At 37.4% G+C, this 15,147-nt stretch overlaps 1 protein-coding gene across 3 annotated transcripts in view; it reads left to right on the forward strand.

Annotated features, from left to right (window-relative positions):
* IL31RA (interleukin 31 receptor A) overlaps window positions 1–15,147 on the forward strand; it is a 63,178-nt gene that overhangs the window by 15,793 nt on the left and 32,238 nt on the right. For all 3 annotated transcript variants that reach the window (XM_045060766.1, XM_045060762.1, XM_019834303.3), the window contains exons 3-5: window positions 6,363–6,480; window positions 9,856–10,037; window positions 12,530–12,681. In XM_045060766.1, the coding sequence (XP_044916701.1) occupies window positions 6,363–6,480; window positions 9,856–10,037; window positions 12,530–12,681 (452 nt within the window). The remainder of the gene's footprint in view (window positions 1–6,362; window positions 6,481–9,855; window positions 10,038–12,529; window positions 12,682–15,147) is intronic.

Below are 15,147 nucleotides of genomic sequence, written 5' to 3' on the forward strand. Positions count from 1 at the left end.
ATGTAAGGTTAGGTTGTTTACTTGAGACTTTTCTTGCTTCTTGATATAGGCCTATATTACCATAAATTTTCCTCTTAGAACCCATTTTGCTGAATCCCAAAGATTTAGACTATTCTGTTTTCATTTTCATTTGTTTCCATCTAAATTTTATTTCTTCTTTGATTTCTTGTTTGATGCGTTCATTGTTTAGTAGCATATTATCTAACCTCTATGCATTTGTGGTCTTTCCAGATTTTTTCCTGTGGTTGATTTCTAGTTTTATAGTGTTGCAGTCAGAAAAGATACATGCTATGACTTTGATCTTTTTGAATTTGTCGTGACTTGCCTTGTGACCTAATATGGGATCTAGTCTGCAGAATGTTCCATATGAATTTGAAAAGAATGTGGATACTGATGTTTTAGGATGGGCGTTCTGAATATATCTGTCAGATTCAGCTGGTCCAATGTGTCATTCAAAGCTGATGTTCCCTTGTTGATTTTCTGTGTAGATGATCTCTTTATTGATGTACATGGGACTTTAAAGTCCCTTACTATTACTGTATTACTATTGATTATTTTCTTTATGTTTGTTGTTAACTGTTTTATGTATTTGGTTGCTACCATATTGAGTGCATAAACACTTACGACTGTTATATATTCTTATTAGATTGTCCCCTTTGTAATTATATAGTGTCCGTCTTTGTCCTTTGTTACAGTCTTTGTTTTAAAGTCTATTTTGTCTGGGGGTGCCTGGGTGGCTCAGTCGACTGAGCTTCTGACTCCAGCTCAGGTCATGATCTCATGGTCTGTGAGTTCGAGCCCCACATCAGGCTCTGTGCTGACAGCTTGGAGCCTGGAGCCTGCTTCAGATTCTGTGTCTCCCTCTCTCTCTGACCCTCCCCCGTTCATGCTCTGTTTCTCTCTGTCTCAAAAATAAGTAAACATTAAAAAAAAATAAAGTCTATTTTGTCTGATATAAGTATTGCTACTCCACCTTTCTTTTGACACCCATCTGCATGATAAATGTTTCTCTATTCCCTCACTTGCAGTCTGTAGATATCTTCAGGTCTGAAATTAGTCTCTAGTAGGCAGCATATAGATGGATCTTGTTTTTATTAATCCATTCTGTCACTGTGTGTCTTTTGATTGGAGCATTTAGTCTATTTACATTCAAAGTAATTATTGATCTGTATGTTATTTATTGCTATTTTGTTACTTGTTTTGTGGTTGTTTCTATGGTTTTTCTCTGATCCTTTTGTCTCTTGCTCTTTTTTGTGGTTTGCTGGTTTTCTTGGTGATATACTTGTATACCTTCCTCTTTATTCTGGGCATATATATTACTGTTTTTTAAATTTGTAGTTATCATAGATTTGTACATAACATCTAATGCATAGAGCAGTCTGTATTAAGTTGATGGTTGCTTAAGTTTGAACCCATTTTTTACTCCTTTCCCCCATGTTTTAGGTATATGGTATCATATTTTACATCCTTTTATTTTGTGAATCCTTTGTGAAAAAAACCTTTCATTGATTTTTACAGATGTACTTCTTTTTCACACTCTCATTTATGGTCTTTCCTTTCTACTCACAGAGTCCCCCTTAATATTTCTTGCAGGGCTGGTTTAGTAGTCATGAACGCCTTGGCTTTTGTGTCTGAAACTGAAACTCTTTATCTCTCCTTATATTCTGAATGATAGTCTTGCTGGCTAGAGTATTGTTGGCTGCAAATTTTTCCCTTTCAGCACTTTGAATATATAATGCCATGCCCTTCTGGTCTGCAAAGTTTCTGATGAAAAATCTGCTGATATCCTGATAGGGTTTCCCTTGTATGTAACTGTCTTCTTTTCTCTTGCTGCTTTTAAGATTTTTTTCTTCACCACTAATTTTTACCATTTTAATTAGAATGTGTCTTTGTGTAGACCTCCTTGGGTTGATTTTTTGGGGGTCTCTGACTCCTGTATCTGGATATATATTTCCTTCCCCAGGTTAGGAATATTTTCAGCTATTATTTCTTCAAGTAAGCTTTTGCCCCCTTTTTTCTCTCTTCTTTCTCTGGGATCGCCATAATGTCTGTGTTATCAGATATAATGGAGTCACTGAGTTCCCTAAGACTATTCTCAATATGTATGATTTTTTTTCCTCTCGTTTGCTCAGCTTGGTTACTTTCCATTACTTTGTCTTCCAGGTCATTAATTTGTTCCTCTGTTTCATTTAGCCTGCTCTTTATTCCATCAAGTGTATTTTTAATTTATTTATTGTGTCCTTCATCTCTGATTCTTTTTTATCTCTTTGTCAAGTGTCTCACTGATGTCCTCTACTCTTTTCCCCAGTCCAGTGAATATCTTTATGATCCTTACTTTAAATTTAAATTCTCTGTCAGGCTTATTACTCATGTCTGTTTTGCTTAGGTCTCTTGCTGTGATTTGGTCCTATTCCTGTGCTTGGGATATATTTCTCTGTCTCCTGATTTTTTTTGTAATTCTCTGTATATGTTTCTCTGTGTTAGGTAAGTCAACTATGTCTTCTGCTCTTGAAGGTAGTGAACTTAAAAAGAAGAAGTCCTTAAGTATCCTGTAGTGCAGTGTCCCCTGCTTCCCAGGGCCTGTCACTTCAGATAGTTTCTCTTGTGTGTGTTGTATGTGCTTTGCTGTGTTCTTGTATCTTTTCCCTTTAGTTTAGTTGTCTGTAGTGGCTCTTTTTGCCTACTGTGGGAAGTACTTGGTCCCTGGCAGGTGTGGCCTGCATTTATTCAAGGTAAATGCTGGTTTACTTGCTAATTGAGACCTGGAGCTTCTGCTGTTAGTACTGGCTAGCCTAAGTAAATGGACAAATGGTGCATGGGTGGGTCTTGCACTTTTAACAAAGTGCACCTCAGACTTCTGCAGAGTCTGCTGCTACCAAGACCAAGGCTCTAAAAAGGCACAGGTCAAGAGTTGCAATGTTGGTGAGATTTGCACTGATCATCTGGGAGAGAGGCTCTGCGGTGCTGAGACTGAGGCAAGCGTGACTGGAAATGCCAGATCCAGTGAAGGATGGGGCCGGGGGTGTTGGCAGTAGCACGTTAGGTAGCAAGTGTGGGCAAAGCTGGTTCCCACATGTGCCTATGTGTTTATGCTGGGGGGTGGGGATGGGAAATGGTGTCTTCCAGCTCCTTTGTTCCTGGAGGAGTCTTTCTGAGATCCCTATCTCTTCAGAACATGCTCTGTAATGAGTAAATCATTCTCCCTCCTCTTTGCCACCCAGTGTTTTTCAAACTTGTGGTTCTACACTGTATCTGCTCAGGCTGCTAGTCAAATTGCATCTTCAAGGGTGGGGACTCAGCTTCCTAATGCTAGCAGAGCTCTTCCAGAGCTGAACACCTTATTTTAAGAATTCTAGGCTTTAAGTCCCACTCTTTGCAAAAACTCATGAAATTAGGCTCCTCTTGTTTTCAAAGCCAAATGATTGTCTTGATTGTCTTTTTCTTGCCTTTCACCATGCTTCCAGCTTGCTCCTGTCTGATGGCCACAGTCCCTGTAGGTCTCAAATCGCATGTCCACTTTCTTCAATGTGGTCTCTTCTCTACCTTTGGTTGTGGGGTTTGTTCTATAAATCTTTGGGTCTTTTTCTAGGTGTTTTATCTAGTTTTATCCATGGAAAGAGGTGAGCTTAGGGTACTCCTATGCTGCCATCTTCCCAGCAGCACGAGATAGAAAATCTTTGATGTCACTGCTGACTAGTGGGTGCTTCAGGGATTGGGTTCACGTGCAGGATTCAGAGGAAGGCAGCTTCTCAAGAAAGAGCTGGAAGCATTGACACAATGTGTAGGCACTTAGCTCTCCCTCATTCTTGTTTATCATTCCTAGGGGCTACTTTACCATGTGGGCAATGCTCATTTCATAGAAAAAATATATGAATATATACACAAATTCAAAAATCCTAAACCTAAACAGAACAGTGAATGTCCTGCATTCTGGAACCCTTTACCACTGCCTTTTTGTTAGAAGGTAATACCTTTGACAGAGATACAGAATTAGTTAGGTAATACTAATATAGTAAATACAGTATTAGTTAGGTGTACAGAGAAAATATAATATCCTTATAGTCTATGATCAATCTGATCAGTTCTAAAAAGTTCCTTCTCCCCTGGAAAGCCAGGCAGGGTTGAGGAAGGGGTGGGGCTGGGTAGCACTCTTATTTGTTAACATTGGCTGTTCCTTCTGGTTTACAGTCCTTTAGCTAATCCACTCTCTGGGGTAAATGCCCATGTTTCAGAGTTCCTACCTTTCTCCTGCTCCTCTATAAGATAGTATCTAGGTATATGAGCAGGGTTTATATGAATGCAGAGCCGTGGGCAAGAGCTTGTGCATCCATGTAAGCAAACCTTTGTGTTGCCTTCTGGTCTTCTCTGGACTTTCTGCTTTGGTCTCATGCATTGTCTGCTATTTGCTGCAAGATAGCTGGCTTTGCCTGCACTTTGGGACATCATACTCGCACCTATTCCTGAAGTTCATGTTCTATTTGCTTTCCTGTGGTCCTGAAGTCCCCTGTGCACAGAACTTCCACTGAATCCCAGGCCTGGACCAGTGTCACACATCTATACCCACCCTCCACCTGAGGCACCAGGGATTTCTGGATTCCTGCCTGCTGTACTTGCCTGTATGGAGCTTATCTAAAGAGCTACCCTCAGCCCACACTCTGCCAGTATAGTGTTCTGCATTATGCTGGAGTTGATGCTGAGTGGAACATGAGGCTTCTTTTAGACTAAAGCCTTGTGACCTGCACCAGGCTGTGTCTGATGAAGTATGTCACCAGCCCCATTGACCTGTTTTACAGACCCATCTGTGTGTTTGTACTGTTCCACCAAGAACACTGACATCTGAGCTCTTTGCTCTACCTTACTTCCATTATCTCCCCACATATTCCCCTTCAATATTTTACTTGCCAGAAGTGATGGGCTTTTTCCCATTTCTTGTCTGGTAGAGACTTCCTTTCTAGATGCACTGTAGCTTTACTTTGATACACAAAGGTAACCTAAGTTGTCTTCCTTTCTCAAAAATGCCTGCTTCTTAAGACTATGGTTTTGCCAAAGTCTCAAAAGGAAGTTAGTTTGAATCTCAGAACTGAACATTGCCCTTAGTTGAAAATTGCCTTTAGTTCTTAATTATGGGTGTGTATATGTGCATGCATGAGTGTGTATGATTAACCCCTTGGTCTTCTGGTGAAACCTCTGGACCACTTCTCAAAATAATATTTGTAAGTGTATAAATAATATACATGTGATTACAAAGAAACTCAAATATACTGAAATGATGTTATCAAAGTATTAAGGAAACAAATTTGTGACAGTAATATGTGTGTTTCTTAAATTTTTTTAATGTTTATTTTTCAGAGAGAGACAGAGCATGAGTGGGGGAGAGGCAGAGAGAGGGAAACACAGAATCTGAAGCAGGCTTAGGGATCTGAGCTGTCAGCACAGAGTCTGAAGTGGGGCTTGAACTCAGAAACTATGAGATCATAACCTGACCTGAAGTTGGACATTTAACTGACTGAGCCACCCAGGTGCCCCTGTCCTTATTTATCAATACATTAAATGGGAAGGCCTAATAATTACTTTAGTGTAGTAATAGTAACAATAGTATTTGATATTTCAAGATATTTGCAACAACTGAAATATAAATGAAAATACCCTGACTTTTAATGGTGACAAATTCACAAGTAGGTTGTTGACCACATTCATGGGGGAAGAAAATTATTAATTTCAACAAAAGGTTAGTGAAAAATCAAGATAAAACCTTTTTCCCATTTAAGTTCATGTACCCATGGATTCTGTCTCTGGACCTTTTCAGGGTCTAGATCTGTATTCTAGATGGTATCTTCTTTCTCTATGGAAAGATAGGTGTTATTGGGTGAGAAACTACAGGGAGCAGAATTTATAAACTATGGAAATACATGTAAAATATTTCAGAAATTTTCTCTATTAATGTAATCTTCTGATGAAAAACTATTGATACATAAAGTTGAAGTGTGGCATAGCTGAACATTTTGTGTTTTTTTCTTCTCCACATGTCTTCCATTTCCCAGTTACCCAGACTGGTTCCATCATTTGATGCTTTACTTAGCACTTCACTAACACTTTATATTTGCCTGGTGTCTTAATACAATTTTTGCTTCTCAAATGTTGCTTTTGAGTAAGAATGTAAAAAGTGCTTTTTGAAAAGTATAAATCTAGTTCTTTAAGATAAAGGAGTAATTGAAGAGATGGAGTTAGATTCTTTCCTTTGCCTTGATTAGGAGAATCTATATTATGTATCAACTAACCAAAACAGTCCAGTTTTTGATCCACCTAGTTTCATGAAATGATTGTGTGTATGTATGTATGCATATATGTGTTTATTTATTTAGTTTTGCCAGCTAAACCTGAGAACATTTCCTGTGTTTTCTACTATGAAGAGAATTTTACTTGCACCTGGAGTCCAGAGAAAGAAGCCAGTTATACGTGGTACAAAGTAAAGAGAACTTAGTAAGTACCGGAGCTTGTGTGCTATCAGTGGGAGTAAAGGTAGGAGGCAGAGGCTCCTGGTTCTCTCATGATTCAAGTCACTTCTGAAGTGAAATGTTCTCCTCATTATAGCTTCTGGGTGACTCCCATAGCCTCTGATGGCTGGGATGACACCTTGGCTGCTTCCAGCCATACTGACAGGAGCTGCAACTATGGAGGGAGGGGAGCTATAGCCACATGATGGCCTCTTCTCAGAGGCACTGGATTGGCTCAGAGCACTCACCACTTATAAGCAGAGTGGAAAAATCTGCTTATTTACTATATTCAGCTGTGTTCTTCCTCTTTCCAGAATGTGTCCTAAAACTGTTCCTTTTTCATGGATGCAATGTTAATAAGTATGGTTGTAAACCCAGAACTAAGAGGGAGATTTACACTAATTTGCTATGTGACCTCTGTTAAACAGTATTCCACCAGGACAGTGCTTCCCCAATTTCTTACTACCTCAAGCATCCCTTTTTATCCTAATCCTATTAGAATAAAAATTATAAAATTTTTATTATTATTCTAGCCAAAAGCTAGATGTTTTAGCAAGTTTATGCATGGGTTCTTTTTTGAAAAAATTTTTTCAACGTTTATTTATTTTTTTGGGGACAGAGAGAGACAGAGCATGAACGGGGGAGGGGCAGAGAGAGAGGGAGACACAGAATCGGAAACAGGCTCCAGGCTCTGAGCCATCAGCCCAGAGCCCGACACGGGGCTCGAACTCACGGACCGCGAGATCGTGACCTGCTGAAGTCGGACGCTTAACCGACTGCGCCACCCAGGCGCCCCACTTTTTTGAAATTTTGAAAATAGTTCATGAAACCCTTTGTGGACTTCATGTTCCCCTAAGAATAAGGATGCCCACATTGGGAAATATTGAAAGATTATCTTTTCCATTCCAAAAAGAGTCTATACTTCCAAGTTTTTGTTTTGTTTTGTTTTGTTTTTAAATATAAGATCTCATTTATACTCTTTTTTCCCCACTCCTTGGAAATTGGTAACTAGTGTTGTAGGGGAAATCCACTTTATGCTTTACAGTAGAAGAAATTGAAAAAAGCAAGCACTATTCCTTGCAGTACTCATATATCAATGAGTATATCAGAGAGATGATTTAACACAGAGGTCAGCAAACTTTTTCTATAAAGGGACAGATAGTAGATATTTTAGGCTTAGAGGGAGATGGATCTCTGTCAAACTATTTAACACTATTTCTGTAGCAGGAAAGTTGCCATAGACAATATGTAAACCAATGGACCTCACTGTTGTCCAATTAAACCTTATTTATGGATCCTGAAATTTGAATTTCATATACTTTTCACATGCCACAAAGTATTTTTCTTTTTATATATTTTCCCCAACCATTTAACAATGTCAAACCTGTTCTTAGCCTTTGGGCCAATCAAGAATAGGTGGTGGGCTGTATTGGGCCTGTAGGCCTAGTTTGCTGAGCCCTGCTTCTGAAAATAAGAATGATAAAGACCCAATAATCCATGGTACAAATGACTTATATTCTCCTAGACTGTAGTTCTAGGTCCAGTGTTGAATAGAAAGTATCAGTAAAATGAAAATCTGGAAACCTCAATAAGCGTACTCTTATTTTTTTGTTATAAGGAGTCACTCCTCCCACCCCCTTCTATCACTCCCTATGGATTGTCATTATGTTCATGAGCTGGTCATGTAGAAAGAGTAAATGCCTGGGTGTCCTTAGGCCTGTGTACAGTCTCTGTCCATGGTCTCAGGTCTTCTGGGCTCTCCAGGACTCCCATACTAGCTTGTACCTTTGTAAGTTTATCACCAAAAATCTTTTTTCCGGGTAGAATGGGAAGGTTTCTTGTGGGTGATCAACTCTGAGAGCAGACGATGGTGGGTCAGTGGTATGAAGAAAAAAACCTTACTGATGCTCAGGAATGATAGGAATAGATTTTTCCCTGGGGAAGAGTAAGGAGTTGGGATGCCTTTATGGAGGTAGTGACTTTTGAACTGAGATGTGAAGGAGCTCTAAAGATGCAGGAAAGGGAAGAAAAGGATATGTCTCCAAGGTTACAGCATGAATAAATGCAAAATATTCAACTACAGTGATAGTACTAATAACAATGATAGTAACATCTCATCTTTAGAATAAGTGGCTGAACTTTTAAAAGCACTTAATGCATATTAGCTCATTTCATCCTCATAACAGTGCTATACTATAGGTATATTACTATTCTCATTTTAGATGGGAAAACTCAGGCAAGGAGAGGCTAGGAAACTTGCCCAAGGCACAGAATTCAAACCTGATCTTTTTCCAGAGTTTGTGATGTAACCATGACTCAACATTATTCTGGAGGCCATTTTTTTTTGCACTGTACAACTATAGAAAAACTTTAAACTCCTTTCTATTTTCAAAATTCCACGATTCTATACATCTAAGCTCCTTTGCTCCCAGCCCCAGCCAACACTGGGACCGTGTAAGGTGGGGTTTTTTTCTGTTTTCTGCCGACTTCAACTCCTACATAATCCCTAGAGCTGTGGGACTATATCTATACCTACCCATCTGATACCTATCAGTCTTTGTATTTGTCTTCATTAAGTTATAGTTTGATAGGATTTAAGTTATCTATCTGGGATAGATAGATATCTTTCTATCAGGAAAATAATTTTCATGGGTTTTCTGAAAATAGTGTATGCCAATGGTAGAAAATTCAATTTGAAAAATGTAAAGAATGTAAAAAAAAAAATCGCTTGAAATTTCATCACCAAAGGTAACAGCTTTACATTTTGCTGAGCACCTTTCCAGACATCTGTAAGAACAGTTATATAAATATATAAGTTTATATAAATTTGATTATTCTGCATATAATATGCATATTTTTTTTACCACCAGTAGAGATGGCCATCTTTCCATATCAATAACTATAGATATATTAAAAACTATTTAAAATTCTACTTATGTATCCACCATACTTTATTTAATTAATAATTAATTAATTATGTATCCACCATACTTTATTTAATAAATCCTCTTTGATTTTAATTTTCTTTTTAGAATAACTTCCCAAGACTAGAATTTGGGGTTTTCAAGGGCCTATTCAGTATTTCTTACCAATAGGAAATACAAGTATAGTTTCTGATGGATGTAAAGAGTTTCAAGCAAGTCTCCATGTCTCATAACATCTCAGACAAGAAGCGGGTAACTTGGAACTCTCCTTGGAAGTGATGAGGAAGGTATTTGGGGAGGAGCACTCTGTTCCGAACGATATAGTCTTCAAGAGAAACCCAAAGTAAAACTAACAAATACATGCTTAATATATTAAGTATGGCTTTGTTTCCAAACTGCTGTACTAAACTCATGTTGAACTGCTTTTTCCTTCAAAGCTCTTATGGATATAAAAGTGATATTTGTCCAAGTGATAATTCTACAAGAGGAAATCATACTTTTTGCTCCTTTCTTCCTCCAACAATAACAAACCCAGATAATTACACCATTCAAGTGGAAGCTCAAAATGCAGATGGTATAATTAAATCTGATATAACACATTGGAGCTTAGATGCTATAAGTAAGTATTATTTTTTATTCTTATATACTCTTTTATTAAAAGATACCCCCCTTTTTTTTCTTGAAAGAGATACAGACACAAAAGTAGACTCAAAGCTTAAGGATATAGTACATATGTGTCATGAATATACCAAGGGTTATGAGTATGCATAAGAGTTCCTTATTCTCCACATCTTTACCCGTGCTTACTGTTTGTTGTCTTTTTGTTACTAGCCATTGTGATTGGTATGAGGTAATATCTCATTGTGGTTTTCTCTGATTATTAGTGATGTTGAGCATCTCTACATGTACCTCTTAGCTATCTATTTGTCTTTGGAAAATGTCTATTCAGGTCCTCTGTCCATTTTAAAATTCAGACTGTGATTTTCTTGGTGTTGAATTGTATGAGTTCTTTATATATTTTGGATTTTAACCCCTTATTGAATATATCATTTGCAGATACCTTCTCCCATTCAGTAAATTTCCTTTTCATTTTGCTGATGATTTCCTTCACTGTGCAAAAGCTTTTTATTTTGATGAGGTCCCAATAGTGTATTTTTGCTTTTGTTTTACTTGCCTGAGGAGACCTATCCAAAAAAATGTTTCTAAGGCTGATGTCAAAGAGATTGCTGACTATATTTTCTTTAGGAGTTTTATGGTTTCAGGCCTCACATTTAAGTTTTTAATCCATTTTGAGCTTATTTTTGTACATGGTTTGAGAAAGTGGTTCATTTTCATTCTTTTACATAAAACTGTCAAGTTTTCTCAACACCATTTACTGAAGAGACTCTTTTATCCCCATTGTATATTCTTGCCTCCTTTGTCTGATATTAATTGATGATATAAGTTTATGCTTATTTCTGGACTCTCAGTCCTGTTCCACTGATCTTTGTGTCTATTTTTATGTCAGCACAGCTTGAAATCTTGGATTGTGATACTTTCAGCTTTATTTTTGTTTCTCAAGATTACTTTCATTATTTGGGGTCTTTTGTGGTTCCATACACATTTTAGTATTATTATCTTTTTAATTCTGGAATCTGTAAATTGCTTTGGGTGGTATAGACATTTACAAATTTTTAGTTCTTGGGGTGCCTGGGTGGCTGGGTTGAGCATCCGACTTCAGCTCAGGTCATAATCTCATGGTCTGTGAGTTCAAGCCCCGTGTCAGGCTCTGTGCTGACAGCTCAGAGCCTAGAGCCTGGAGCCTGTTTCAGATTCTTTGTCTCCCTCTGCCTCTGCCCCTCTCCCACTCATGCTCTGTCTCTCTCTCTCCCTGTCAAAAATAAATAAACATAAAAAAATTTTTTTTAATTTTTAATTCTTCCAATCCATGAGCATGGTATATATCTTTTCATTTGTTTGTGTTGTCTCAATTTCTTTTATTAATGTCTTCTAGTTTTCAGAGTACAGGTCTTTCATGTCCTTGTTTAAATTTATTCCTAGGCATTTTATTCTTATTGATGCAAGTGTATTTCCTCCTTCATTACTTATGTATAGGAATGCAACAGATTCCTGTATATTAATTTTATATCCTACAACCTTATTGAAGTCATTGTTTAGAAGAATTTTTAATGCAAGTGGGTATACGCTGATTACACAGTGTGATTTAAAAAGATGAAAGTTTTATTTAGCATAATAGAAAATTTGCTTAAAAATATACAAATACTTACATAGAAAAAAGCCTGGAAATACACCAGAAAGTTATAATGGCTATCTCTGAGGTTGATGGCATTATGGATGATTTAAACTTTTTCTTTGTATTTTTCTATATTAAAAAGATTTTTTTAGAATGAGCATATACTACTTTTAAAACCAGAAAAAAAATTGCATATCTTCAGAGAGAGAGACTTAGGATGAGAATGTTTGTAGTATTCAAGGAAAATGAAAGATGCTTTCTACTGGTCACTTCTGGGTTGAGGGGAGTGTAGAGTAGATAAGGTAAACAGCCCATTTTCTGGTTGTTTTACCTCCTTTCTCCTTGGCGTAAGATCTGACCCATTTAGTAAAATGTATATTTGCGGAAAAATCGTAGGAATCTATCCTCTCCTCAGAGGCCATCCCTTTTTTTGGTGGGGGTGAGACGGTGGGAGAAGTGGGGATGGCAGCATTCCTTTTGCACTGCCTTCCTAATGCCATCTGCATATAGCAGATTACAAAATAAGCCCTACCATTTCATTTCTACTTTTCTTTTTTTTTTAAATTTATTTTTATTTTTTATTATTTATTTTTGAGAGAGAAAGCGTGCGAGTTAGGGAAGAGCACGGGCGGGGGGGGGGGGGGGGGCGGGGAACACAGAATCTGAAGCAGGCTTCAGGCTCTGAGCTGTCAGCACAGTCTGATGCAGGTTCTCAAACCTGCGAACCACAAGATAATGACCTGAGCCAAAGTCGGACGCTTAACCGACTGAATCACCCAGGTACCCCTCTACTTTGCCTTTTTCCAGTTTTAGGTGGATGCTATTAACATCTTCTGATCTTTTTGAAAATATGAGAAATTTAGGATTTTTATTTTCAGCGAAAATTGAACCACCTGAGATTTTCAGTGTGAAACCAGTTTTGGGTGTCAAACGAATGGTTCAAATAAAATGGATACGGCCTGTGTTGGCTCCTGTTTCGTCTACTTTAAAATACACACTTCGATTCAAAACAGTAAATAGTGCCTACTGGGTAAGTATCCTATTACAATGTTTCTATTAGAGGGCCCAAAGAAAAGAATTATTGATAACTTTTTTTTTTTAACTGGGAATCATTTTTTTTTCAATTTTCTACCTTAAAAATAGAAGGCAGATAATAATGAGTACTTTTCTTCCTAGTTTCTCATTAGGGCCTTTTGGATTGGACAAGTATTTCACTATAGGCATCTTGCATTCAAAGCACAGGGACATATTAAAGAGTGAGAAGTTTACTTTTGCATTCCACTCTGGTTTGTGTATAGCTATGTCAATGGCTGAGATTCTGTGGCTTGTCCATTTCCTTTTTTATTTTTCCAACTCTTTATGAAATTGTGATATATAACTTGTATTTAGAAAAATGAACAAATCATAGCTGTTGTGTTTAATAAATTATTATTAAGTTAGCACTCATGTTAAAACCAGTGAGGTCAAAAAAAGCATGCCAAGGTCCCCTGCTTATCCTTTCCGATGACAACCCCCACACTGCCTTAGAGCTGTTATCTTGATTTTCACGGTAAATGCTTCTTTGGTTTTTATTATGGGTTTACCGTTTAAACCTGCATCTCTGGGGCGCCTGGGTGGCACAGTCTGTTAATCGTCCGACTTCAGCCAGGTCACAATCCTCGCGGTCCGTGAGTTTGAGCCCCGCATCAGGCTCTGGGCTGATGGCTCAGAACCTGGAGCCTGTTTCCGATTCTGTGTCTCCCTCTCTCTCTGCCCCTCCCCCGTTCATGCTCTGTCTCTCTCTGTCCCAAAAATAAATAAACGTTGAAAAAAATAAATAAATAAACCTGCATCTCTGAACAACACAGTTTGACACATTATGTAATAGAAATCCTTACATTTTGTATTTTTAAAAAAATATTTGACTTCCTTCAGTATTGTACTCTTAAGATTCATCTATGTTATGTAATGCTGGAATTTATACATTTTAATTGTTTTATAGTATTCCATTGTGTACTAATTAATTTGCATTTACCTGACTTTTAATTGCATTAATTTATTGCATTAATTGCATTAATTAATTTAATTTGCATTTACCTGACTTTTAATGAGGTTGTATACCTTTTTATGTGTTTTTTGGCTATTTGGAGTTCTTTGTGAAATGTTGATTTAAGCCTTTTGCACATTTTTTCTCATGGGTGGTCTGAGTTTTAAATTGACTTGTAGGAGTTTCTTATACATTTTATTTATGAGTTTTTTAAATCTGCTATGTGTCTTACAGACATTTATCACTATGTGGTTTGCCATTTCACTGTCTTAATGGTGACTTTGGAGGAGCATAACTTGTTAATTTTTAACATTTTTAACAATTTTCAACAATCCTTTCTTACTTCAAAGTTCAGAGGATATTCTTCTATTTCCATCAATGCAACCTGAAATTATATCAACCTTTTTTTGGTAACTACTATATATATATTTTTAATGTTTATTTATTTTTGAGAGAGAGAGAAAAAGAGAGAGAGGGTGAGGGAGGGACAGAGAGAGAGGGAGACACAGAATCCAAAGCAGGTTCTAAGCCCTGACCTGACAGCACAGAGCCTGATGTGGGACCTGAATGCATGAACCGTGAGATCATGACCTGAGCCAAAGTCGGAAGCTTAACCGACTGAGCCACCCAGGTGCCCCTGTAAACACTACATATTGTTGACTCTTAATCAGATCCTAGCCAATTAAATCAGTTAAACCTTTAATATTTTTTTCCCACACACAAGATTTTCTAGTAAAACACATGTCCACTGTCTTAAAGTTTATTGTTTTTTAAGATAAGTGGAGGCATTATCAGCATTTCAGCCCATTTAGAATCTTTATTTTACCACCAAAACTTACAGTTAACTTTTAACTTTCTGACTTTTCAATATCCTCAGATTTTATAACTCTTAACTTGTATACCTTTATCAAATCATTAATAAAAATAGTGACTATGTCAGAGCCCTGTGGTAAACCATTAGAGACTATTCAGAGATATCAACCTTTTTTTCTCTGAGTGTGGTCATTTACTTATGTTTCTGTGAATATGCATAATTACTGTCATAATCATTCAGCCTACTCTTACTGTCTTGACCATGACACTATTACTAGACTTTGCTGAAATTCATAGATACTTTATTGCATTCTCTCCTAGTCTAGAGCTCTTTCAGAAAAGAAAATTGGTAAAGTTTCACTTATTACATGTTTAAGATAAGAGAAATAATGATGCCCACTCTTCCTCTCAGCTTCTTTTCTAAGCCAGCTCTGGAACCATTCTCTTAGTACCTGCCTACATGTACCACAAGACTAATTAATTTGTAGTTTCTGGAACCCAGAACAGAATACCTTAGCAAGGAAGTTCCTGGTACAACATAAGTCCATCTTCCTTCACATCACCAGTTATGGTCTAAGTAAACCTGAGGAATTGCTAGGAATTGGTACTGTCTAGCGATCCTTGATTTACCCTGTTTGTCTGAGCCCAGAGTCCTCT

The sequence above is a fragment of the Felis catus genome, chromosome A1, assembly GCF_018350175.1.
Source record: "Felis catus isolate Fca126 chromosome A1, F.catus_Fca126_mat1.0, whole genome shotgun sequence".
NCBI classification, from domain to species: Eukaryota; Metazoa; Chordata; class Mammalia; order Carnivora; family Felidae; genus Felis; species Felis catus.